This window comes from Puma concolor, chromosome D1, assembly GCF_028749965.1.
Source record: "Puma concolor isolate L17-30 chromosome D1, mPumCon1.1.hap2, whole genome shotgun sequence".
Classification (NCBI taxonomy): domain Eukaryota; kingdom Metazoa; phylum Chordata; class Mammalia; order Carnivora; family Felidae; genus Puma; species Puma concolor.
In genome coordinates this window covers 2,297,862-2,325,002 of record NC_141676.1, presented here as the reverse complement: position 1 = coordinate 2,325,002, position 27,141 = coordinate 2,297,862, and the positions used below count along the sequence as shown (strand labels likewise).

At 56.8% G+C, this 27,141-nt stretch overlaps 1 protein-coding gene across 1 annotated transcript; it reads right to left on the bottom strand.

The window, feature by feature from the left end:
* Nucleotides 1-26,406, bottom strand: LOC112852054 (actin-2-like). Its single transcript, XM_086676614.1, has 9 exons — nucleotides 26,271-26,406; nucleotides 22,059-22,187; nucleotides 21,349-21,435; nucleotides 18,762-18,869; nucleotides 14,286-14,370; nucleotides 10,456-10,617; nucleotides 9,480-9,668; nucleotides 7,377-7,558; nucleotides 1-1,884 (listed from the first exon to the last, which is right to left on the bottom strand). The coding sequence occupies exons 1-9, from the start codon at nucleotides 26,382-26,384 to the stop codon at nucleotides 1,678-1,680; spliced, it is 1,263 nt and encodes a 420-aa protein (XP_086532740.1). The 5' UTR covers nucleotides 26,385-26,406; the 3' UTR covers nucleotides 1-1,677.
* Between the last annotated feature and the right edge of the window lie 735 nt (nucleotides 26,407-27,141).

Genomic DNA, 27,141 nt, shown 5'->3' with positions numbered 1-27,141 from the left:
GTTTTTCATGGTTTGCCTCCCTCTCTGCCTTTGTCTTATTTGTGCTTCCCTTCCCTTATGTTCGACTGTTTTGTTTCTCAAATTCCACATGAGTGAAATCATAAGCGATCTTCCTCTGACTAATTTCACTTAGCATCATACCCCCTAGTTCCATCCATGTTGTCACAAATGGCAAGATTTCATTCTTTTTCATCGCTGAGTAGTATTCCTGTGTGTGTGTGTGTGTGTGTGTGTGTGTGTGTGTGTGTGTACCACATCTTCTTGATCCATTCATCCATCGATGGACATTTGGGCTCTTTCCGTACTTTGGCTATTGTCGATAGTGCTGCTGTAAACATTGGGGTGCATGTGTCCCTTTGAAACAGCACAACTGTATCCCTTGGATAAGTACCTAGTAATGCAATTGCTAGGTCAGAGGGTAGTTCTATTTTTAATTTTTTGAGGAACCTCCATACCGTTCTCCAGAGTGGCTGCACCAGTTTGCGTTCCCGCCAAGAATGCAAAAGATATCCTCTCTCTCGGCATCCTCGCCAACATCTGTTGTTGCCTGAGTTGTCAATGTGAGCCATTCTGACAGGTGTCAGGTGGTATCTCAGTGTGGTTTTGATTTGTATTTCCCTGATGATGAGTGATGTGGAGCATCTTTTCATGTGTCTGCTGGGCATCTGGTTGTCTTCTTTGGAAAAGTGTCTGTTCATGTCTTTTGCCCATTTCTTCACCAGATTCTTTGTTTGCTGCTGTTTTCTCTCACTGCCTCTAGAATTTATTTATTGCCTTCCATGCTCGGAAGTGTCATCAGGCAGCGTCTGTGTGTGGGACTCTCCCAGGGCTCTGTCCACATGGAAAACGTGTCTTCAGTGGGGGAAATGCTTCTGCACTGTCTGTGGTTCCTTCTCCCCTGCAATGCTCACCCTCTGCACCCCTACAAGGTTTATCCACAGATTTGAACTCCTAGTCATTGTGTAATGACCTTCACCAAGTTAATTAGCTTCTGTTAGCTTCAGTTCCTGAATCATGAAATCAGCCTTAATAAACCAATCTCACAGCCGGGCATGAGGATTAAAGCCACCAGAAGGACACCAGGCCCCTTGCCGCCCCAACGGTGCCCTCCTGAACCAGAGCACGTGCTTCATCCTTCCCATTTGGGGTGTCACGTCTGCAGAAGGATGGCACTTCCCAGCCCCTGTGGTGCTTGGGGGCCGTGTGACTTGTTCCGGATAATTAACTGTGGGCAGATGTGCCCTGTGTCCCTGTCCGGCTGGAGTGTTTCATTGTCAGTGAAAGGCCCACCGGGCACTCTTGTCCTCACCCCCAGTAAATGACAACGTTCCAGACAGGGTCTGCTCTGTGGGTCAGATTCTGCCGTGGGGACAATCTAGGAAAGAGCCCCGCTGGCCTTCAACGGACATGCAGCGTGAGTGGGAAACAGACTTTTGTTTATGGCACTGAGCCGGGGGGATGTCCCTTGCTGCCACACATTCAGCCATGCTGACCAATCCACGGGGGTCGGCGGAAATCCCCTCCCCTTCGTCACCTTGCATCAACAAAGCGACTGCCCGTGAGCGTTTCCCAAGATGTTGCCAGCCTTGCCCAGACTGTCTGTCCTTTATTGACCAGGTTGATGGAAGTCCGGGGAGGACTGGCCACCCTCACGTTCGAGCTGGTTCTCAGCACTGATCAGCCCGGCCAAGGTGGAGTTGGCATCGGTGGGCCAGAAGATGGCATCCACAAAGCCACAAAGCAGAAGCTTCTCCTGCTGATGACAGAGGAACCGATGTCCTTATACTCCTGGCTGGTGACCCACATGTCCTTGAAGGTGGAAAGCGAGCACAGGATGGAACCCCCGACCCAGGCGCCGTACGTGGAGCTGGGGCAGGTGGATACCTGGATAGGGTGGAGGAGGCAGAGAGAGGGGAGAGCAGGAGAGGGAGGGGAGGGGGGCAAGGCAGGGGCGGAGGGGTCAGAGGAGGGAGAGAAAGAAGCCGGAATCAAAACACTACTCCAAATTTGAGACATAAACGCCCTGAACACACCTCACGGATGGTCATTTCTTCCCTCCGTGCAAATGCAATGCATTCCAACCTTTACAGGTGCTTGTCGGTGCACGTGCCGACTGCCCGTAGCTTCAAACCACGGGACAAAAGGAGCAAGAGCGGGAAGGAGTCACCCTTGGCTCTGAGACTCACTCTGAGATCTACGGCACATCTCCGAGTTGGTTAAAGTCCATGTGGGAGGCATGGGTGTTTTGCAGAAAAATTAGAAAATACGGATAAGCAAACAAGAGTCACAAACAACCTCGAGAAACCCCTTGAACGTTGGGGTGCACAGACCTGGAGACTTGCACCGTGCCTCGCTCTGACCCCCGCATCGACACCTGCCCCCATGTGCGTTCCCCGCACCTTGGATTCGGAGAGGGGGCAGCCTCCGAGCCAGGTCAGGGCACTTCTGGGCTGGGAGGAGCCAGACATCCGTGCTCCCATCGCCAGGGGAGGACCACTGCTCTGCAAGGTTCGAGTCACCTGCGCAAGGTCAGACAGTTGTCATCCTGACGCGTTCACTGCCTTTCCTTGACGCCCATGGACACATCAGGAGAGGACAGCCTTGTTTTTGTAAAACGAGAAGGCAAACGCACGGCTACAGGGATCCGCGGGGAAAGGGGATCTGGGGCGAGGACTTGGAAAGTCCGGGTGGCAGTGGGGTGAGGGAGGATGAGTCACCAGAGTCAGTTACCGTCCCTCACCGGCTCTGTCACACCACAGAACCCTGCCTGGGGCGAAAACATCGGCTGCTGTTGGTTAAGAGAAAAAACGCTGCCGAAATGGTGAGTCAGGAGCGGGGAACAGAGCACCTTCAGGGCCAGGCATCAGGCAGAGAGGAGACAGTCAGTCCCAGGCACCCACATCCTCCGCCCGTCTTTGCTGCCACCCACAGGCTGTCACTGGGAAGAGTCACCTGTGACCTCTGCGTCTTCTCTGAACACACGCAAAAGCAAACAAAAGCGTGCCCAAAACTGGGACGGTTCACGCATTCAGAAGAACGCAAAACTACCAACAGAAAAACGGCCAAAGGCTTGGCATAAGCAAAAGGTTTAAGAAAGTTTAGAAAAGAAAATAAAGAGGGGGCGCCTGGGTGGCTCAGTCGGCTAAGCATCCGACGTCGGCTCAGGTCCTGATCTCACGGTCCGTGAGTTCGAGCCCCGCGTCGGGCTCTGCGCTGACGGCTCGGAGCCCGGAGCCTGCTTCGGATTCTGTGTCTCCCTCCCTCTCTGCCCCTCCCCTGCTCACTCCCTGTCTCTGTCTGTCTCAAAAAGAAAATAAAACATTTTTTAAAAATGATATAAAAAAGAAAATTAAGAGGAAAAACTCCCGACAGCAGGGAGACCCGCAGAAGTACTCACCTTCAGCAGGAATTAAAGAAACGCGAATTAGAGCCACCGTGTGCTTTCCATCCGGCCAGTTGGAAGAGCTTTAAAACCAGGGCCTCGTGCAGAAGGGGTGAAGGGGGGTGGGAGGCACGGGCTTCCGGTGGGGGAAGGCACAGGTGAACTCGGCCACCGTGGCACTGTCATCGGGCTGCCTGGTGGCGGGTGCCCCCCCACACCCGCAGTGAGCACAACGTACCCGCTGGGTCTCACCCCTGAAGCTAACGTGACGTCGTGTGTCAGCCACCCTTCAGTTCCCAAAAAGGCAAAAGCAAAGAAAAGCATAGAAAAGCAACCGACGTCCCCGTGCCCGAGCGGACGGGCGCGAGCCGCTGTGCCCCTGTGCCGACCGGCCCGGAGGCCGGCGGCTCCCGGGCACAATCTGGCCATCTGTTCAAGTAGCCTGACGCCGAGCACACGTTTCTGGCTCAGGAAATCCACGTGTAGACGTGGATTCTAAGGCAGAAAAAAAAATTGTAAAGAAATAAGGGTAAATGGTGACCAGAGCTTTATCCCAAGAATCCTGTTGGGGCAGGATTTGGGTTGTCGGGAGGAAGGATCGTTTTGAAGGCTGGCCCGTGGGAACCAGCGGCTCTCGGAAGCGGTTCTCCCCCTTCAGAGGAAGGACCGGGGGGGGCGCCGTGGAGGTTAAGTGCGCTGCACCCCCTCCCTTCCAGGGAGAGTCCAGACGGGAGGGCATCAGGCGGTGGCAGTGAAGGGAGACAGGTGCACCTTCGAGCTTCATATGGAGGAGTTTTGGGGGGCTGGAGGGCTTCCCTGGGGACTCAGAAGAGGGGTGGGCAGAAAAGGTTGGTCCACACGTCAGCTCAGCCGCCAGCAGGGCGGGACAAAGCCGACGGCTGGACAGATTCCCACTGCGGGAGTGGTCGGGACACAGTGCACGGAGGCAGGAGGACACACGCCCCTGACTTCCATTCGGGACTAAGCTGTGCCGTCCCTTCTGATTTTGTGACCTTACTGCAGGCCACGGCGCTGACGCTGAGTGCCCCCGAGAGCCGGCGCGTGAAGGGCGCGGGGCCTCGCACGAGGGCCCGAGGGGCCAAGGTCTGGGACGGCGGGTAAGATGAAATAATGGGGCCGCAGGCATCCGCAGGGAGGAGGCAGGCCCGTGCCAACTCCCCGAGGCCACGGACGGCACTGAGCACGCGATCGTGGAGGCCGACTGCTGACTCAGGAACCCTGTGTGGGCGACAGCTACTATTTCGTGGTGAGGAAGCAATGGAAGGGATGGGCGGGTCACAGCGTCCCGCCCTCCTGCGCATTCTATGACATGCGTACAAACAGGGCTCCGATGTGGGAGACCTTGTGTGTCTCCGGGTTTGCCTTTCCTGGGAATTCGCGAATCTTCTCTGTTGTCCCAGTGACTGCCGGCCGGTGGCAGGGGCGGGGAGGGAGGATGGACCCACGCTGCCCAAATCACGGATGGCCGCCCAGCACTCACTTTCAATGTCACCGTGGCCCACCAAGTCTGGCCACCAAGTCCGGCCACCAAAGTCTGGCCACCAAGTCTGGCCACCATAGTCTGGCCACCAAGTCCGGCCACCGTAGTCCGGCCACCAAAGTCCGGCCACCAAGTCCGGCCACCAAAGTCCAGCCACCAAGTCCGGCCACCAAAGTCTGGCCACCAAGTCCGGCCACCATAGTCTGGCCACCAAGTCCAGCCACCATAGTCTGGCCACCAAAGTCTGGCCACCAAGTCTGGCCACCACCAAGTCCAGCCACCAAGTCCGGCCACCAAAGTCCGGCCACCAAAGTCTGGCCACCAAGTCCGGCCACCAAAGTCTGGCCACCAAGTCCGGCCACCATAGTCCGGCCACCACCAAGTCCGGCTGGGGAAGGAGGGAGGGAGGGAAGCAGGTAGGCCGGGGGCAGGTGGGGCTCTGGGCAGGTAGCAGAAGACACTGAGAAGTGAGCCAGAAAGTTCTCTCAGAGCCCCCCACCTGCCAGCAGGCCTGAAAGCCGGGCTGAGGCACGAGGTGGCTGCTGGGGAGCTCAGGGACAGAGGGACTCAGTCCGTCCACACTTCCCGCCTCTGGACCCTGGCGGGTGTGCTGGTGGCAGAGCCCGTGGGTCTGCGGGGACGTAGCGGCTCAGCCCCTGCCCACGCGGTGTGCCAAGTGCCCGTACCTTGACCTGGCGGGGGGGTGCAAAGGGTAGCGGTGAGCGGGGACCTCGGGACACGAGGGGGCTGGCGTCTCCGGCAGGGGCTCCCGAGAGCTGCAACGTAGGAGCCCGTTGTGGGGGCCCCCGCGCGGCAGGTCGGGGGGGCCCGCGGCCTGCCTGAGGCCCAGCTGACATGGGACACCGCGTAGCAGCAGAGGCCGCGAGGCCAGAAGCAAGCAAAGAGCAGGCTGCACGAGGACAGCTCAGCGGAGGCGGCCCAGGGTGGCCGAGGGGGAAGGAGGCCTTTATTTCACCCACATGGCGTGGGTGGGTCTGTCCCTCCAGCCTCGGCCAGCCAGGCTGGGCTTGTGCCCGAGCTGGCTCGGTCGAGTTAGAGACACAGTCAGCAAGGTACATTCTGCACTGTGCTAAGGGGGCCAGAAGTTCCCGACCCCTTACCTGGACCTTACTTGTAGGCTTTCTGCCATGACCGCGAGCCACTTCCATAGGGAGAAAAAAAGAAAAGCAGTTGTGAAAACCTGGGCCAAAGAGAAGCCAGTCTGACCAGGACATTCTGGGGAAGGGACAACCTGGGGACCGACCGGGAGAGGGCCAGTGGCCGCCGGGGGCAGGGGCGGGGTGACCGGGCGGGCACGGGAGCCCCAGGGCAGGGAGCGACCCCGTCAGACCGTCGGGGTGGTCACCCGCCACCACACGTCCCCCCAAACCGGCAGAGCGTGCGAGCCCGGGAGGAGCCTTCCGTGAGCCGGGGACTCGGGTCGGTAGTGAGACACCGATGCCGGCTCTTCTGGGCGACAGACGCATCACGCTCGAGCTAGATGTGTGTGCAATGGGCCGAGGCGGGGAGTGCGTAGAACTGTCCCCTTTCTACTCCGTTCTCCGTAAAGCTAACACTCCTCTAAAAGGCAGAGGCCATTAACTTAAAGCTGAATATATACGTCGCGCTTTTACAGGTTGCCAAGACGACGGGGGAAGCCAGTGCGAGGCCGGGGCCGGGCGGGGTGACGGGCCTCCTCGAACAGGGGACGGGCTTCGGGCCTGCCTCTCCCCCCGCTGCCTGAGCCCGTCCTCCTCCCATCTACACCCCTCCCTGGGCTCGTGGAGCACCTCACCTCCGCCAAAGACCCCGCCAGAGCCCCCGCCCCAGCTCCAAACTCTGTAACATCCTTGGTCTGCTCTCCGACTGGCACCAGAGCGCCACTTACTTCCCCGAGCCACGCACCCCACCGCAGGGATGGCCGTTCAGGCTGCCTCCTCCCTGGCGACCCTCGCCCCTCACCCCTACATCCCCGGCCCACCCGACACCTGCACCTGACAGTCTGCGCCCCGCCCCCAAAGTCCGCCGTCCAGCCTGGCTCTGCTCAAACCTCCCCGTCCTCTGGGTACAAGCCTCACACAGCCCTTCTCCTGTCTCAGCCCCGGCCAGCCCCTCCCAGCCCTTCCTTCTGGAAGCACGCCTCTGGGCCGCCCCAGGGGCTGTTCCCTCTGCGCTTCCTCAGATATCCCCGTGGCTCCCCTGCTCCTTCCAGAGGACACCCACCCTGACTACTCACCCCTGCTCCCTCCGTGGCTTCCCCTGTGACTTACAGCCCCTCCTAACACATTTATTCCCTACTGTCTGGATTCGTGTTGTTTATGGCTCCCCCCACGCCCCTGGAACGTAAGCGCCGAGGATCTTCCACACTTCTGTTTACTGATGCTTCCCCGAGCACCTGACAACGTGCCTGGCACACCAGAAACCCTGTTATTCCAGAAATATCCGTGGGATGAACGCAGGAAGCCCCCAAAGGGTGCATCAGGGGGACTGTACCTTCACGTTAATTGTAGGGGAAACCAGGGTGGATATTTCTCTCTGCATCCGGAACCGCAGGCTGGAACAGGAGCCGGTACCTCCAGACAAGACAATGTGGCCGAAGAGAATCTTCCAGAGGGCGGGGCTGCAGGAGCTGATGCTCTGGAAGGCCTTCATATGGATGCCCAGGTCGTTTCTCCCTGTCGGGATGGGCGGAAAGAGACAGAAGTTTGGGGGCCAGAGACTCGGCCGGCTTCACCCTTGGGATCTCTCCTCCCAGCTGCAAGCACGGCGGGGGGGGGGGGGGGGGGCGGGGGTCACGGGCTCCCCCCGGATCTCAGCTCCGAGGGCAGTGGGCAAACATCAGCACCACCGACCACAGGGCCCTTATGTGTGGGGCTCAACGGCTGACGGCTGAATACACAAATATTACTTCTCCTCTCTCATCTGAGATGACTTATATTCAGATGTTACTGACAATTATTAACCTTTAATGCCACGGCCTATTACTTTCTGAACAGATTTCTGCAGAGGCAACGTCCTTGCTCGGGTGGCCTTTGAAAAATTATACTGATGATTCCTTTTTTCAAAAAAGAAATTATGTTTTATTGAGGTGTAATTGGCATACATTATATTCGTTTCAGGCGTACGACTTAATGATTCATTATTTGTATATATTGCACAACGATCGCCACGATACGTCTAGCTGACATCTTCTTGACTCATCATTAGTCCATAGACATAAACACAAGTATGCAGAGAACAGCCCCCAAGGACAAGGGCGTGTATTCCGGTGTGTTCAGCACTGGGAGCTTCTGGGAGGGGTGGCCGGGGGTGCCTGACGGTTACTCCCTCTCCTCACCTGGGATAGGACCTACCGCACAGCCTTGGGATAAAGAATGAGAAGGCTGATTTCCCAGAATCATCGAGAACGTGCCTGGCCCGATGAACGTGAACGCGGGCCGCGATGCTCGGCTCTCATCACGGGGTTGGCCGTGTTCACGCTCACTGAGGTCCCCCCAGATGTGGAGGAGAAGGGTCACGTTGTGGGCGAGAAAATTCATCCGACGATGGTTTCCTTTATCCAACTTAATATTTCGGGGGGCATGGGCCATGTTTGAAGCCTTTATCCCCCGCAAACTCCAATGAGGAGAGCAGAGGTAAACTCAGCTCGCCCGTGCCACGTGTAAAAGCCACATCCTGACGAGGTACTAATCCTAGGTACTAATCCTGGGGAAGTGGTTTTGTCCCTCTTGTTCCCCTCCGTCCCTCATAAATGCAAACAATTATTTTCACCAACGGATTCCAGGAGACAGCTGGTTTTCCGTGACGACCTGGAAACCTTCCCCATCAAGGAATTTTACAGTCCATCCCATCGTTCCTGTTCTGCCATGCCTGCGAGGAAGCTTAGCCGACTCAGTACCCCTCTAGGACCGCGAGGTCACTGGGGCTGCTCCCATAGTCTGGCTGTTGTCCACAGTCCCGCCAAGGACAGGCGGTATACACGCATGGGAATATTCCTCAGCCACAAAGAAGTATGAGATCTTGCCATTTGCAGCAACGTGGATGGAGCTGGGGGGTTGTAACACGAAGCAAAAACGATTGCTCACTAACTCGTGCACCTGGAACTAATACCACACTGTGTTACCTGTACTAGAACTTTAAAAAAAAAAAAAAATCTCTACATCAGCCAAAATGTTTCTGGTTCCCTCAGAATCTGTGGTTTTCGCCCTTCTGTTTTGTCTCCATTTGCATTTTTCAAATTATTGTGTAGGCAGGCGGAGTAGAAGTCACACAGTGGAAGGGCAGTGCGGGGTCCAGCCGGGGACTCAGGCACACCTGACAAGTGTTTAGTGCTCTGCACTGGGTTTCCTCACCTGTAACGTGAGCCACGGCACATGGGGCAGGATTGAAGGCTGCAGGCCCGCGTACAAAGGTCGGCAGAGTCACAGGCATACAGTAGGTGCTCAATAAGTGATAGTTGCTCCCACAGGAACTAGAAATGGGCACCTACTCACTACTGAAGACAGCGCCCCCCTTGTGACTGCCGGGCTCCGTCCCCCGTACAGCGGCCCTACTGTGTGCATCCGGGCTCACCCCTGGCCCCTTCCCACCACTCACCCATGAGGTCCGCCTGGAAAAGCGCTTCGGGGCAGAAGAACTTCTCCTGCCCGAGGGTGACCTCCTGGCCATCGGGCAGCTGAACTTTCTGGGCGTAGGAAGGCGCGTCCGTTTTTACTTTTTCCTTGTCAAAGTCCAAAGCCACGTAGCAGTATTGTTCTTTTATGCTCTGGACGTGCTCCCGGTCGCCTATGGGGGGAAAGGTCAAGGGCCGGACAGAGAAGGGCGTGGCCTGAGATGGTTCACAGAGGCAGCCTGTCCCCAGGGAGCACCTTCCTGAAGCTTCAGCTCCTCGCGGTGGGGACGAGGCGGCACAATCATAGCACCTGTTCCCGTTTTCATCTCAGATCCCAGCGCCTCGTGATCTGCAACGTATGCCGGGGGCCTGGGCTTGTGGGAGAGAACGGCAGGGCAGGGGTGTCCCGAACCGAGGTGCAAACATTTGGACACCGCCTGCGTGTTACGTGTTGCTATCCTGCTGTGGAGGGTGTGTGTTTCCAGGGGCTGGAAGATCAAACCCGATCTCATCACCTGTTAAAGCAGGGGCTGCTGTTGGTGCCCCGATCCCCACCTGCCGTGAATGTTGGTCGCGAACAGCTCAGGGCTGCCCCCTCCTGCTGACAGCTGCCCCAGCCAGCCAGGCCCCCTCACCCGGAAACATCTGGAAGGTCGCACCCCTCCCACCTCCTGGGTGGCTGACACAGAGTAACTATTCCGTAAAGCTTAGCCCATCGTCGTCATCATGTCACCATGACCATCACCATCATCCTCATCCTCGTCATCATCCTCATCACCATCATCCCCATTGTCATTATCAATCACTAGGTGTCCCTAAACATAGGTAAAGTTATTTGTAAGACTTGAATCACGGTCAAGTAGCCTTAGCTTTATAAACTGAGGGCTGCAGGTTGAACAGCCAAGAAGGACATTACACCCCAGGGATTGGCTCACCTGGACAAGAATGGCAATTTCCTACCTGTGCTCACCAACGAGTGCCCACCGCCTGTCAATAGTTGCAGGAGATACGAGGTTAGGTCTTGGCCTGCCATGTCCATCTGGATGGTTGACTGATGCAAAGGACAGCCATCAATGATGGGCACAAAGTACGTCATTCCTTCTCCAGACTCAATGGCTGTTCCTAGACAAGAGAACATGTTGGCATCATGATATCCCTTACCAATGTCAAGTCTCCAGGAAGAGATAAGAAGATAATAAGAAGATAAGGCAAAGGGTCGGAGGAATAAACTTCCTTCTGTAGGGGGGTGTGCTGGGATAAAGCCTATCTGGAGCAGACCAAGGGCCAAGGGTTTTGGACAGAACACCTGCAAATTTTCTTACTCAACCAGACACACAGATGTTAGCAACAGTTGTCAAAGGGTAAGAGGGGGAGAATATTCTGCTCTTAATAGCTCTCTCCCTAAAAAACTCGGGGCACAACTCGATTGTCAGACGAGGCTGGGTGCGGTGAAGGAGGTTTACTTTTTAGTTAGCAAAGCAAAGTACAGGTCTCTGTGCTATTCCAAAAGATGTGATGTGGTCACGGGGACACAGGTTTCACTTTGTGTGAAAGCATGACATGGGGCCATTAAGAGCGGACCCGGGGTCTGGGCGGTGGGCTCTTTTCACATGTTGGATCTGGTAACCAAGGTCTTCACATTTACTTTTTTTTTTATGTTTATTTACTTTTGAGGGAGAGAGAGAGAAAGAGAGAGAGTGTGAGCAGGGGAGGGGCAGAGAGAGAGAGGGAGACACAGCATCCGAAGCAGGCTCCAGGCTCCAGGCTCCGAGCTGTCAGCACAGAGCCCAACGTGGGGCTCAAACCCACGAACGTGAGATCATGACCTGAGCTGAAGTCAGACGCTTAACCACCTGAGCCACCCAGGCGTCCTGAGGTCCTCACATTGGAAATGAAGCAAAAATGGGTCAAGAAGACCTCCGTGTCCAGGTAAGCTATGGAACAAGGAGGGGGTCCCTCCAACACACCCCTGAAACACCTAAAACAGAGAATAAAATACAGGAAACAACAGTTCTCAAGATATCGGACATCAAGCAACAAAGGACAGTCTCAGTGGTCCCTGAGAGACAGGACGTCACAAGAAAAGAACACGGCAGACCATGATCCCTCATGAACACAGACCCAAAACTCCTAAACAAAGTTTTAGCAAATATAGGCAAAGGCTAATTCATCATGACCCAATTGGTTCTATCTCAGGAATGCGAGGTTGTTTTAACATTCAGAAATCAATTAGTGCAATTCACCATGTTAAAGAACTAAGAGAGAAAAATCCACATGACCACATCAGTAGGGGCAGAAAAATGCATTTGACAAAATCCACTATCCATTCGTGATTTAAAAAGAAAAAAACTCTCGTCAAACTAGGAATACACGATAACTCCCTCGAAAGGATGTCTAGGAAAAAGCTACAGCTAACAACACACTTAGTAATGTAAAACTGAATGATTTCCCTCTGGGGTCAGGAACAAGCCACAGATGTCTGCTCCCATCATTTCCATTTCTACTCAGTATTGTACCAGAGGTTCTAGCCAGAGCAATGAGGCAAGGGGAAAAAAAACAACAACAACAACAAAATAATAAAAAGCACCCAGTTTGGAAATAAAGGAGTTAAACTATAGACAACAGCGTTGCCTAAGTAGAAAATCCTACCAGCACCGATAAAAGAGTTTAATGAAGGTGCCGAGATACAAATCATTATACAAAAGACACTTGTTTTCTGTATACCTGCATTGAACAATCGGAAAGTTAAATAAAGATACCATTTATGATACAATCAAAGCATATAAAATACTTGGGAATGAATCGGATGAAAGATTTGCCTGATGTTTACACCGTGAACCACAAATCGCTGCCCAGAGAAATTAGAGAACCCTTAGGAGATACTCTATGTTTATTAGAAGACATCGTTGTCAACATATCAGTTGTCCCCAGAGAGACCTATAAATCCAATGCAGTTCTAAAAAAAGCATCTTTGGGTTTTGATCAATGTCTATTTATTTTTTTTTTTTTTAAATTTTTTTTTACGTTTATTTATTTTTTTGGGACAGAGAGAGACAGAGCATGAACGGGGGAGGGGCAGAGAGAGAGGGAGACACAGAATCGGAAACAGGCTCCAGGCTCCGAGCCATCGGCCCAGAGCCCGACGCGGGGCTCGAACTCACGGACCGCGAGATCGTGACCTGGCTGAAGTCGGACGCTTAACCGACTGCGCCACCCAGGCGCCCCTATGTCTATTTATTTTTGAGAGAGAGAGTGAGAGAGAGCAGGAGAGGGGCAGAGGGGGGGGGGACAGAGGATCCCAAGCAGGCTCCGCGCTGACAGCAGAGAACCCGATGCGGGGCTCCAGCTCACGAACCATGAGACCATCACCTGAGCTGGGGATGGATGTGTCACCACCTAAGCCACTCAGGTGCCCCAAGACGCTGTTTTGATAGAAATTGACAAACGGACCCTGAAATGCATATGGAAATGCAAAGAACCTGGAATGTTCTCCGGAAAAAAAAAACAAAAAAAACAAAAAAAAAACATTATAAAACAAGAGACCAAAAGCTGCCACACTAACTTCTTATTCCAAGACTTAGACATCAACACAATGTGGCATCAGCCCACAGGTGGACGAGTAGATCGACGGGACAGAATACGGAGTATAGAAATAGACCCACACGTACACGGACAACTGGTTTGCCAGAAGAAATCCACAGACGCAATTCAATGAAGAACACAGGGTCTTTTCAACAAGTGGTGCGGGGCCAACTGGCCATCTATACGCACACCAAATGGTGCCGCGAGATACTACCGCCCTCCTGTTTCAAGGGCCACGATGACAAAAACTGGCCACACCAATCTGCGGGGGAACCCGCATGCTCACGCGGCTGCTGAAATCCCAGTGGAGCACGCAACCACTGGGCCGCTAGTTTGGCGGATTTTTTTTTTTCAGCTAAAATACACTTACCATTTGACCCCATCGTTTCACTTCTAGCTGTTTTTACCCAAGTGGAATGAAAGCGTGTGTCCACGCAAAGACTTGTAGGCAAATGTTCACGGCAGCTTTATTTATAATAGCTCCCAGCTGGAAACAACCCAAATGTCCATCCGGAGGTAAAGAGATAAGCAAACTACAGGGAGTTCACACAACGGAATACTGCTTGATGAGAAAAAAAGAAATGAACTACTCTCCAAATAGTTATGCTGCGTAAAAAAAAAAAAAAAAAAAAAAAAAACCTTTGAAACCTTTGAAGAAAGGGTATATACCCAACAACATTTAAAAACAAATTTTTTAATGTTTATTTATTTTTGAGAGAGAGAGACAGAGACAGAGCGTGAGCGGGGGAGGGGCAGAGAGAGGGAGACACAGAATCGGAAACGGGCTCCAGGCTCCGAGCCATCAGCACAGAGCCCGACGCAGGGCTCGAACTCACGGACGGTGAGATCATGGCCTGAGCCGAAGTCGGACGCTTAATCGACTGAGCCACCCAGGCGCCCCCTATACCCAACCATCTATACAAATTTCTAGAAAATGCAATCTCATCTGAGGACAGACTAGAGCAGAGCATGGGGAGTGGAGGGGAAGGGTTTAGCAGCAACGAATACGTTCGTCATCTCGACCGCACGGATGGCCACACGAGCGTATCCACGCGTCAGAACCTATCCCATTGCACAGCGTGGACACGCTGACTTTGCCGGGCACAAATCCCACCTCAGTAAAGCTGCGGAGGAAGGACATGCGCTGAGTGGAAGCAAACTGCTGGCCCGGGAGGGACACAAGGGGAGTTAGGAGCAGGGCCACTCACCGGAGGTCTGGCCAGAGGCGTATAGAGAAAGGACTCCCAGGTTGGCTAAGTACAGGGCGGGCACGTTGAAGGTCTCAAACAGGATCTGCGGAGAACAAGAACACTACCGTGCTAACGGCCAGGCCAGAGGCTGGAGGAGTGGGTGGGTCTCCCCTTAGCTCCCGGGCTCACAAAGCCCACCGGTAGGAGGCACTTGGCTGCCCCAGAGATCCAGGCAACGGGGTCAGGGAGCGTGCCACTCTTGACCCCAGCTCTGCCCTGATGAGCCCTGTGACACCGTTTCCCAGCCTGTGACACGGGCTCACGTCCTTCCCGGGGACCTTATGGCGGGGGGAGACCTTATAGACCGTCACAAGACTGATGTGAGGGCATCGCAACATCTTGCAGACCACCGTGTTATCCCCACGGGGATGGTGCTGACTTCCCAGCGCCACCCTTGTTCTCTCCACGTCTTCGCCCTTTCTGCTCTTGGGGGGTAGGCGGACCTTACGCAAATCTCAACACTTTGACCTGGGATGGTCCGTTGTTTTGTAATAATGGCGACAGCAAAAGCTCACCGTTGGCCTGGTCAAGAACGCTGTCCTGGGTACTGCCTGCACATAGGCATGAACAGGGGAGACACAGTCCTGAACCTGCTGCCCGCGGCATCCCCCCGGAGGTATGTGACACCGTCCTCTCCTGTCCACATGGGAGACCAGTGGACAAACATGTTAGGGAGCAGGTGTCAGGGGTGCGACATGAACCCGGGCTGCCAGACGCGAGGAGGTACTGCCTCTGTGACGCTGGCTGAGTGAGCGAGTGATTTTCCTGCAAGACGATGCCACAGGAATTTAAAGGTCCTTTTTTTAAGTTTATTTAGTCCGAGAGAGAGAGAGAGAGAGAGAAAAAGCGTGAGTGGGGGAGGGGCAGAGAGCGAGGGAGAGAGAGAATCCCAAGCAGCCTCCGCACTGGCGGCTCAGAGCCCGACTCGAGGCTCAGACTCACGAGCTGCAAGATGGTGACCCGACCTGAAGTCAGATGCGTCCCCGACTGAGCCCCCCCCCACCCAGGCGCCTCAATTTAAAGATTCTTTTGAGGGTGGGACCAACGCGGGGTCACTCGGACGGTTGAAAGGCAGACTTTGTTGCAGCTCCAAACCAGCCTCCGCGGAGCCACGGGAGGGTGGCACCTGGGGGACAGGATGACAGCCAGCTGGAGCTGTCGGGGAGCACCTTGTGGGCGGCCGGCAGGGTGGTTAGCTGGCTTTGGAGGGAGCCCTGTGGGCTGGCTCCCTTGAACAATTTCACGGGCTCCTGGGCCTAGGGGCTGTCCCTAGCTGTGGGGACAAGCAGGGCAGGCGAGCAGTGGCCCTGAGCGGGACAGGACAATAAGGGAAATGGTCGGGGTGCAGGCTGCTTGAGGAGTGATCCGGCCGGCCTCTAGCCAAAGACCCCAAAACCCAGTAAAGCCAGCATTTGAGACAACGATGTTCCACAGAGCCGGGTCCACCACTGAGCGTGTGACTCCCCGGGGGGGTCACTAAGCATGCGTCTGGGGGCAGCCGCCCGGGGGGCTTAGGGGACTGACCCAAGAGAAGCGAAAACGTGTGTCCCTGCAAAGACTGGTTCATGCCTATTCGCACCGGCTTTACTCCCAATGGCCCCCAAGTGGAGGCCACCGGGATGTGCGTTTGTAACGCGGCATGTGGAAGGCCAGGCCCGGACACAGGCACCACCTCGGAGGACACAGGGCAGGGGGGCAGTGTCTGGGAGTCTGTGCTACTCTCTGGTGCCCCCGGAACTTGCATCCTGGTGGAGGAGTGGCGGGTGTGGACGGGCAGCTTTTGCGATCCCACTAGAGACCCCGCCCCCTAAAAGCACAAAGACAAAACCCAACCTCAGCTCCCCTGGCCTGAGGTGAGGCCGGAGGTCACAGAGCTTGGAAGGGTCTTTGGGTTCCTGCGATCAAAATCCCATTTTGCAGATGAGAATTCCGAGGCCGAGGAACAGGAAGCAGCATCTACTGAATGCTCAACAGCCACTGAGCCCCGTGACACGCATCTCCCGGCGTCGTGAATTCATTTCGTTTCCGCGATACCCCCAGGGTGACACCATCACCATCCTCCTGATGGGGAAATCAGGACACCTTGAGGAGGCGTATTCCTCCCCAGGTCACACGTGCTGGGAGAGCCCGGGCCGGAATCCGGGTCTCGAGGCCAAGCTGGGCTTTTCCCTACACGCCGGGCTGCTCCCGGCATCGGCCTCTCTGCTGGGCCATGGCCCCAGGCATCCTGCTCACACACAGACTGATTCCGGCAGAAGTCAGCCCGGCCCTTCTCAGTCTGTCCCAGCCTCCGGGAGGCGGGAGGAGCCTGGGAGGCTGGCGTCGGGGACAGAGGGACTCTGCAGGGAAGAGCCCACAGATGGGGAAAAGTCTATTTTTCCGCACGGCGGTGGGGTTCCCTGTGCCGGGGGGCGGGCCACCGTTGCTGGCTGCCCCCCGTCTTCCTGCAGAAGCTTCCATCCTTCTTGACCACTCTCTGCCCTGGACTGTAGCCACGGGCCCCCTTCTGTGGGCGACCCCCTGGGTTCCGCCCGTGGGGACCCTGGAGAGGGGTCTGAGGGAGCCTGGGAGGGGTGGAGTACAGCTATCCCCCTGCTCCTTCGTTGTTGGTCCCTCCGAGGCCGCGGCTCCTGGCAGAGGCCCTTTCAGGGCTACTAACCCCCCGGGCTCTGTTGGGCTTAGCAGGCAACAGCTTCCTGATACCAGCCCAGAGCTCTCGTTCACGTCCCTCTTCGAGAATTTAGGCTTGCCTTTGTATATAATCTCTTCAGTAAAGTCTCATCAAAATGACCCCGCGTGAGGGTCCCTTTGGTTTCCTGCTGGGACCCTGATATAATTAGGGGGTGAATTCAGAGAGACCCAGGGCAGGAAGACAGGCAGTGGACCCCGGAGAGGTGGACAAGTGCCGGAGACAGGCTGTGTGGCCGGCGCGGCGCTTTGTGTGAGGGCTAATTTTACGTGTCCGGGTTGCCTGGGCCACAGGGAGCCCAGACATTTGGCCAGTCATTATTCTGAGGTTGTCGAGGAGGATGTTTTTGGAGAACATTAGCATTGATATTGGCATTGGATAATAAACATTAACATAAATCGATGGATTGAGTAATGCCAATTACCCTCCCTGTGGTAGGTGGGCCTCGTCCAATCAGTTGAAGATCTGAAAAGAGCAAACGGCTCCAGCCTGCTGACTCGCCCTGCAGATCCTGGCATTTGTCAGTCTCCATAATCGTGTGAACCAATGCCTCAAAACAGATCTCTTTCTACATATACACGTGTGTGTGTGTGTGTGTCTGCGTGTGTGTGTGTCCCACTCTTTCTCCAGAGAGCCCTGAGACAGTTTGGAAGCGGCACATCACCCTCGGGTGAGGGACAGTCCTGCTTCCCTCTTCTCTCTCCAGCTCGCTGGGGCTCTGATGGGCACACGCTGCTCTCAGCCTGGATCCCTGCTGTTTCAAAGCCGTGGGCTCTGTGCCGTGTCCACGTGGAGACCAGCCGTGGCCCACTTCTGCGATCCACCTGTCCATGTGCAGAGGAAGATTCGTCGGCCCCCTCGGGGCTTTGTGTTAAATGAGGCGGCAGCTCACGCCCGTGCCGTGATTGATGGCGCTGTTTCTGGGCCACGGCACAGGCCTCCTCTATGGGCAGGTGGTGCTGGGGGCCGCTGGCCTGCCCTCCAGGTCACTGCTCACTGCAGGGGACACCATCGGGCTCGAGGGGCTGTGGGCCAGGTGGCAGAACCTTGCCGTTTCCTTAATTAGCTCCTGGACGTCCTCATTAGGCAAAGCCTCATGACGCATCTGGAAGAACCTGGCCAGCCAGCGGCGGCCCCGCGGCCCCTCCCCACCTGGACCTCACTCCAGCCCTAAGAGGGCTCTGCTGGGGGGCACTCTCCTTCCTTCCCCGGCCCGTCCTTGACAGCCTCCGAGAACCAGCTCAACCCAGTTCAGCCTGGTCGATCCGATCCACACACACCACCAACTCCTTGCCGGGGGGGCAGGCCCAGGGGGAAGGTGGGAGCTCTCAAGGCAGGTTGGAGCTCCAAGCAGGACAAACCGCACCAAGAGACCAAGGCCGCAGGGTCAGGCCTCGAGGGCCCAGCGGGCCTCCCAGCCACCTGCCCTGTCTACTTCCACCCCTAGACCCTCCGATTTCCTCCTCTGTGCAAAGGGACTGTAACTGCCCAGCCCATAGACTGGCTGCGAGGTCCAAATGCTCACCCGCTTGGTGACCCCTTGGTGAGCTCTCCCGTCAGGTGAGGCACCTGTCATGCCTGCCGCCAGGGTCAAAGGGGACAGATCTCTCCTGTGTCTTCATCTCGCTGAGCAAAGGGATGACGCCCTGAGGGGGTCCCCGAGGTTCCAGGCTCAAGGGGAGGCCAGAGCTGCCCTCCCCGTGGCCTGCTCCCTGACCCCACTCGCCCGCCACGTGGCCCCTTACCTGTGACATCTTCTCTTTGTTGGACATTGTGTTTAAAGGCGGCTCCGTCACCATGAGAGGATGCTGCTCCGGGGCGACGCGGAGCGCCTGGTAGGAGTGACGCCATATCTGTGGAGAGAGCAGGAGACGCGGTGAGGCACGTCCGTGAGCCACGGCCGACCTTCTGCAAGTGGGATGGAACCTGTCTACCCTGCAAAGTGGCTTCCGCAGTAGCTTATGTGATTCACAGCAGGAAGGACAGAGCGGCTGCAGACAAGACAAGACACAGAAGCTCCATGTGTGTGCCGGGCCTGGAGTCGGGACGGGGAGCAGACGACGATGTGTGAGGCCTAGTCCTCGTCTGACTGGGCAGCAGACATGGGCCCCGAGACACAGCGGGGGGAGCGTGGCACCAGGCGTGGGCCTAGAAAAGGAACTTGACTCTTATGTGCTGTTTCCTCGTCTATAAAATGGAAAACTTTCCCTTCCTTGGAGAGGGTCATGAGGACATCGTAGAGGGTCTGGCACAACGTTTGTAGAAAACCGAGCGTATTTGTTTCCTGTGGCCGCCGTAACAAAGACCACAGCCCAAGTGACTTAAACAACAGCCTCCCAGTCCTGGAGGCCGGAGCCCGAAGTCCAGGCGTGGGCAGGGCCGGGGCCTCCCAAGGCCTCTTTCCGTGTGTGTGGATGGCCATCCTCTCCCTGTGTCCTCACGGGGTTGTCCCTCTGTGAGTGTCTGTGTCTTGATCCCCTCTTCTTACAAGGACCCCGGTCACACGGGATCAGGGCCCACCCCAGTGACCCCTTTGAAGAAGCGGGGGAGAGGGAGACACAGAATCCGAAGCAGGCTCCAGGCTCCAAGCTGCTGGCACAGAGCCCGACGCGGGGCTCGAACCCACGAACCGCGAGATCATGGCCTGAGCTGAAGTTGAGTGCTTCACCAACTGAGCCACCCAGGCACCCCTTGGTCACCTCTTTAAATACCCCATCTCCAGATACGGTCATGTTCTGAGGTGCTCAGGGGCAGGACTCCAACATAAGAAACTGGGGGACACGACTCAAGCCACAGCACCTACCGAGTGCTTGGTGCACAGTAGGTGCTCAACAAGCAGTGAATAATGCTCCTGCCTGCCTCTGGGGAGGAGGCTCCATGGGGAACTGAAAACAGAAGTGAGGGGAAATTCAATGGAGGAAGGGTTTCAGGAAGGGGGGATGCGGAAACACACGGCAACATGGCGCCCATGAAACACAAAGGCCAGATGGGTGGGCTCGCAGCTGGATGTCCAGCCACTATGGACTGGAGCAGGGAAGTGACACGATCAGATGTAGAAGAGTCACTCGACAGGCTGTGTGGGGGTGAACGTGGGGGGGGGGTGTGAGGTAGGAGGAGGGGTACCATGGGGGAGGATCGTTGCAATGATCCTGGTATTTGGACAAGTGTTGAACCAAGAATTGGAACCAGCTGAAGACACACCAGAAGTCAGCTCCACTGGGTCAGCCAGGCAGCTGAGCCTGCACCAGAGAGGGGAGGGGAGGGTGGAGGCTACGGCCCAGGCAGCCCGGGGCCCAGGGGCTGGTGGGCGGCACACTCCAAAGACCTGTCTACACCGCTTCAGTTTCTGTATTCCCTGTGACATCCTAACGGAGGGCTACAGCCAGAATCAGAGCCAACACTTCAGTCGTGTAGACAGGAAGTGTCTGTGAGCGACACTCCCACAACCCCTTCAAGACGACCCCAATGAACACACACCTCCTGACATCCACACCCTGTGCAGACCTTTCCCCCGCTGAACCAGGACTGGCTCGTGCAACCCACAGAATATACCAACAGTGAAGGCGTGTGTGGCCCGTAGGGCTACATCATAAAGCCATCGCAGCCTTCACGTTGGCCGCCTTGATTGTTTCCTCCAGGGGAAGTCAACCACCATGCTGGGAGGGCATTCCAGGGCGCCTGCAGAAAGTCCCCAAGAAGGACCACCTTGCCAGCCCCATGGAGCACCACCATGGACATGCCTGCTCCAGCCCCGGTCCAACCTTCAGACGATGCACCCCCAGCTGACTCCTGACTGCTGCTCCATGAGAGACCCCAAGCCAGAACCACCCAGCTGAGCTGCTCCCAAACTCTTGACCCACAAAAACCGTGAGAGGAAGTAGATGGCCATCGGTGTTTTAAGCTTCTAAGTTTTGGGGTGATTTGTTATGCAGCGTAGATAATTAATAGATCTTCCTAGGCAGCGTGCAAACTTCAGCCATATATGGAGACCCTGATCAGAACCTTCGGTTGCTAAGACAGAGTGGTTCAAATAGCCATATTGAATCCGTCTGTATTGCACTGACCTACGGAATTTTTTTCTTATGGTAAAACGTACATACTAATTCAACCTTTTTAAAAAGTGCACAGCTCGGTGGCAGTAAGTATATTCACACTGCTGTGCAACCTTGAACACCATCCGTCTCCAGAAATTTTTTACCGTCCTCAACCAGAACTCTGTCCCCGTTAAACACTAACTCCCCATTCCCCTTCCCCCAGCCCCCCGGTGCCCGCCGTCCACCTTTCTGTTTCCACGAATCTGACGACTAAGAGTCCTCGTATGGGTGGAATCACACAGTTTTTGTCTTTTTCTGCCTGGCTCATTTCACTCAGCCTCATGTCCTTAAGGTCCGGCCGGGTTGAAGCAGGTGTCGGAACATCCTTCCTTTTCAAGGCGGAGTGACAGTCCGTCACGTGTGCAGCACATTCTGTTTATCCATCCATCTGCCGATGGACACCTTGGCCGTAGTGAATGTGGGTGTGCAGATGTCTCTTCCTGCCCTTGTCTTCGATTCTTTCATGTTTTGGAACCTCCGTACCGCGATCCGAGTGGCTGCACCATTTTACGTTCCCACCAGCCCTGCGTGAGGTCCCAAGGCCAACACTTGTCATCTCCCGTTTTTCTGCTTGTTGCTTTAAACAGGCGTGGAGTGGATTAAGGACTTTTTATCCATTTCCTCGAGTCCATACAACAGCACTACACGCAAGAAAAAAATTACACCCCTTTCTTACAGGTAAGGAAACAGAGGACCAGGGAGGCTGGTTACTCGTCCAAAATGACACAGATGGTAAGTCGTGGAGACAGGATTCAGGCTCGGGTCTCAGACCCCACGACCCGTGTGGTTCGTAGCGTGCTGTAGCGTCCACAGGGACCAGACAGAGGCCCAGAGAGGCCCGAATGCCAGGGCACCTCCCCCTCGCCAGTGCCAGGGAGCAGATATGCCCCCCGAACGTCAGTAGGGGCCCCGTGGACAGGTCCCACCCCAGCAGGAGCTGCAGCCTACCTTCTCCATGTTGGCCCAGTTCGTGACGGTTGCCCGGGAGATGGGATATTGTAGGCTAAGTTCCCCTCGCTTATGCTGAGCCTTGTCTCCGAGGAACCAGTCCTCCTCGCCCATCCCCACCAGCGGATTCTGAAAGACACAGGCCAGGACAGGTCAGCTCTCGAGGGTGACTCACCTCCACTCGGCTTCCACGTGCTGATGCACAAGGAGGAATGACGAGGAGCCGTGACGTGCAGCTGGGGGACCGCTCCAGGTCACGGCGCTGGCAGTGGTGGCCTCCTCAAGCTTGCGTGCCATTTCAAGATGCCACTAAGACGTTTTAGCAAAATGACCTGCAAGGTCAAAGTGCCCCCAGGGGCGCCTGGGCGGCTCAGTCGGTGAAGCGTCTGACTTCGGCTCAGGTCATGATCTCACGGTTCGTGGGTTCGAGCCCCGTGTCGGGCTCTGTGCTGACGGCTCGGAGCCTGGAGCCTGCTTCGGATTCTGTGTCTCCCTCTCTCTCTCTCTCTGCCCCACCCCTGCTCACGCTCTGTGTCTCTCTGTCTCTCGATAGTAAATAAACGTTAAAAAAGAAAAGAAAAAAAAAGAAAAGTCATTTAAAAAAAAGTGTTCTTGAGGACACTGGCCTTGTCCACTTTGCGGGTGGGAAACCCGAGGGGAACGGGGGTGGGGGGGAGCCGTGGAGGAGGGCACGGTGTCGGGCAGGGGCACCAGCTGCTGCATTCACCCTGGAAACCCGCCGGGGGAAGGGTCTGCAGGCGAATTGAGTTTGTCATCCGTTAAGAAGACGGACCTAACTGCTTTTGTGGCAGGGCGAACCGTTTATTCCGTCATCCAGAAGGGATTTGCTGGTTGGTCCGTGTGTAAATCTGCATCTGCCAAAAAGCAGACACCAACACAGCACGAAAGGCGTGAGGGTCTCGCTAGGAACCCACCTACGTGAGAGAAGACGGGGGCGCCCGATCAGGCTGTGGTCCAAGCCCAAGCCTGGGTACAGGATGGAGGGCTGGATGGGTGTCCTGGAACGGCGGGTGGTCGGCGAGGCCACCGGGCAGCTCCTGAGCCGGTCGTCCGGGAAGGGAGGCGCGTGTTTCCCGAAACGGGTCTGTCTGGGGATCCCTGCCGTGCTCAGCAGTCTGTAGGAAGCGTGGCCTTGTTGTCACGCAGCCGTTGTGCCACGGGGATGCCGGGCCGCGGTGGCGGCGTGGATTTCAGAGAGGCCCGCTCTTGAGGCTACCACGGCTCACACGCGCAGAGCTCTTTTGCCTGAGGAATTTCTCTCCAGGCGGAGGGGTTTGGGCTGGGGGACAATCTGAGACCCCGGCAAGCCGCTCGCCTTCTCCGCGCCGCACCCCGTCCCCGTCGGATGGAACGTCTCCCATTCCGCCTTCCTTGCCGTGGCGCCGTCGGGGAGCAAGTCAGAGAGACCGCCGATGGGAACGCACTTCATCACCCGAGGGGACACGCGGGTGTGGACAGTCCACGCTGCCCTGCCTCGGAAGCTCCTGGCTTGGCCAAACCTTCCCGAGCGAGGGGAGCGGGGCGAGGGATGCCTGCGGGGCGGGGACGAGCACATCACGGGGTCTGAAGCCGCTGCTTGAAATGCCCGGCTGGACGGGGCTGGGGTCTCAGCGGCCGCTCCGGTGGCCGTGGACCGAGTGCCCCTCCGGGGCGCGGGGTCGGCTCGCCGCCAGACCCAAGAGCACGGAGGGGCCGCGGGGCTCGTATCTGGAGCGAAACGTGAGCCCATGCAGAGCATCCCGGCAGGTGCTGACTCCTCTTGGACAGAGAAGCGTCCCTCCTGCTGCCCGGGGCTGGCCCCGAGGGCGGGGAGGGCGGCGGCCCAGCGCCTCACCGAAACCGTGCTCCCGGCTCAGTTCCACCGTTTCCTGTAATTCATTATGGCCACTCGTCTCTATTTTGGCGAGGAATTTGACCTCTCTCCCTGTGATTTTTTTGCTTTATTGCGTATGTAAGTCGTTTTACCTACAATCCTGCTTCCCGCTGTCCCACTCTCTGCACAGCTAACAGGGATCTGTCCCTCCCCTGGGGCGGTGGGAGCTTTCACATTGCAGGACGAATTATTGCACCTGCTGGGACGACAGATGCCATGCCAAGGATTTCAAAACAGATTCTCGAAGGACTGGATGCGGGGCAACGGTTACGCAACGTTGGGAGTTTGAAAGAGCCGGCAGGGAACACGGAGGGAGCCCGGAGAGTACAGCCCCAGGGCCGCTGGTGGGCCGCGGGGAGCTGTGAGAGGGCAGGACACAGGGCAGAACAGGGCAGGAACACGGAAAGGAAGGCCCGCCTCCTCCCTCTACCTCCCAATCTGCCTCCACGGGGAGCCGGTGATAGGGGCGTCCCAGCCCAAGAACCGCACAGCAGGATGATGTCGGGGCCCCCGGACAATAGGCAGAACCCAGCTGTAGTGGGTTGAAGGGTGGCCCCCAAAAGATGTGTCCACATCTAAGCCCCGGAACCTATGTGGATGTGACTGTATTTGGAAGCGAGGTCTTTGCAGATGTGATTAGTTTAAGGGTATTGAGGGGCGCCTGGGGGGCTCAGTCGGTTGAGCGTCCGACTTCAGCTCAGGTCATGATCTCAGGATCTGTGAGTTCGAGCCCCGCGTCGGGCTCTGTGCTGACAGCTCAGAGCGTGGAGCCTGCTTCGGATTCTGTGTCCTCCTCTCTCTCTCTCTGCCCCTCCCTTACTCATGCTCTCCCTCTCTCTGTCTCTGAAAAACGAATAAACCTTAAAAAAAATTTTTTTTTAAATTTAAAGAGATTGAGGTGGGATCATCCTGCATTATTGGCGGACAGAGGGCTAAATCCAGTGACAAGTGTCCGTATAAGAGACAGAGCGGAGGCTGGAGGGGCATAGCCATGAGCCCAGGGGTGCCCGGAGCCCCGGCAGCTGGAGGAGAAGGAAGGATGGTCCCTCAGCACCGGCGGAGGGAGCTCAGCCCTGCTCACACCTGATTTAGGACCTCCGGCCTCCAGAGCTGGGACACAATAGGTCCGTGATCACCGGTCATGGGCGCCCCAAGCAGGACACTCACGTTCCTCACCGCCAGCACCCTGAGCATCATCTCCATCCCCCTTCCACACCGCGAGGGGCCAGACTCCGGGCCAGGCATTCGGGCACCGCCTCACTGAAGCTTCCCCCGGATGTGGCACGTGTGTGTTCGTTCACCCCGCCCTGTGCACGGGGAGTCGGACCCCCAAAGGCAACTTGCCCCCAGTGACGCAAGTGCGGAGGCAGGGCCGGCGTTCGGATGTGGGTCTCCTGACCCCGCAGCCCCCCACGCTTCACCGCTAAGCCCTGCGATCTCGAAAAAACGGGCCGGCCAGCCAGCGAGGGCGCAGGCACCCGCTGTGACCCACCTAGGGAAGGGCAGGGACTCTCTGGCTTTCTGCCCCCCAGCACGCCCCGGTAGGAAGGCCGGTCCTAAAATTCCAGCGGCCTGCTAGAAACATCGCCATTGATTTGCTCCAAGTGATGCAGAGCCCAGGCGTAATCACCCCGGGACCCGGACACGTGGGGCTCCCCACGTGACCAAGGTGCCCCCTCTCACGGATGGGTAGGCTTCCCAGCGAGGAGCGCGGTGACTCAGCACCGGGGCCTTGAAGGCAGGTGGTGGGGGGGTCCTGCCTCTACTGTTCGCTCACACAGGGACATGAGCACGTTTCCTCTCAGAGATGCCGGCCCCTCTTCAGGGAGAAGGGCCCCACGGCAACTCCCCGGTCGGGCCACCAGGCTCATGTCAACTCAGCGAGTTACAGTCATTATGTGAACTGAGCGTCTCACAGCTGCTTCGAGTGGGAGAAGTTCCAGGACGTGGCAGGGCCCTCGGTGGCGGGAGGGGGGCGGGGGTGGAGGGGGGAGTGGCCACCTTGCAAAGGACACGCAGGTCTGGCCCGCCGAGCTGGAGCACGTCCTATGTCCTATCCGCTGCCCCCGGGGAAGGTTCAGGAAGAGGTGCCTCCGGCCGGCACGTGACTTGTTTGGTCTGTGTGGGGTTTGCAGAAAAGTGAGTTCTCCTTGAGATCTCGACGCAAAAACCTGAATTTCTTACACACAGAATCAATCACCAGATGGACCAGCAAATCCAGTCCTGAGAACAGGCCCAGGGGAGCCAAACACAGCGCCTCAGACGCATCGCCCGCGCCCCCGGCAGCCCTGGGCACAATGACGGTCAGAGCAACTCACGTCGTGTCGAAGTTTCCCGAGGAGGGTGGGGAACACGGCCAGGGGGGTTTCCATGCCCGCAAAGCCCACCTTGCTGAAGCCCGAGCCGTAGTCGCAGACGAGGGGCACGTCCATCGTGTTGAGCGCGGCCTGGACGGGCTGCGGGAGACACGACAGGGTGATTCGAGTGTTTACAAGGCGCCCGACGGCGGGGCAGGTGCTGCATCAGGGTGGATGTGGGCTCTGAGCTCACGGCTGTGCAGTCGCCCCTCCCCCAGCCCGGAGTGGGCCCCCCACCCCGGGTCAAGTCACTGTCTAGGTGCTGAGGGCAGTTTCCGGAACTAGTGGGCTTTCAAAATTCTTTAATTTTTTTTAATGTTTATTTATTTTTGAGAGACAGAGAAAGAGAGCGCACGCACGAGCAGGGGAGGGGCAGAGAGAGAGGGAGATGCAGAATCTAAAGCGGGCTCCAGGCTCTGAGCCGTCAGCACAGAGCCCGATGCGGGGCTCGAACCGACAGACCGTGAGATCATGACCTGAGCTGAAGTGGGACGCTCAACTGACTGAGCCTCCCAGGCGCCCCTCAAAATATTTCTTAATGTTTTAGTTTTGAGAGAGAGAGAGAGAGAGAGAGAGCATGAACAGGGGAGGGTCAGAGAAAGAGGGAGACGCAGAATCCGAAGCAGGTTCCAGGCTCCGAGCCGTCAGCACAGAGCCCGACATGGGGCTCGAACCGACAGACCTCGAGATCACGGCCTGAGCCGAAGTCCGACCCGCGTGAAGCGTCCGGGTCCATATGCCACCAGACACGGGCGGAAGCAGCGGCCCAGGCCCTTCTCGAAGCTCTGCTCCTGCCCTGGCCACCTGACCCGCCAAGGCTGCTTCACCGGCA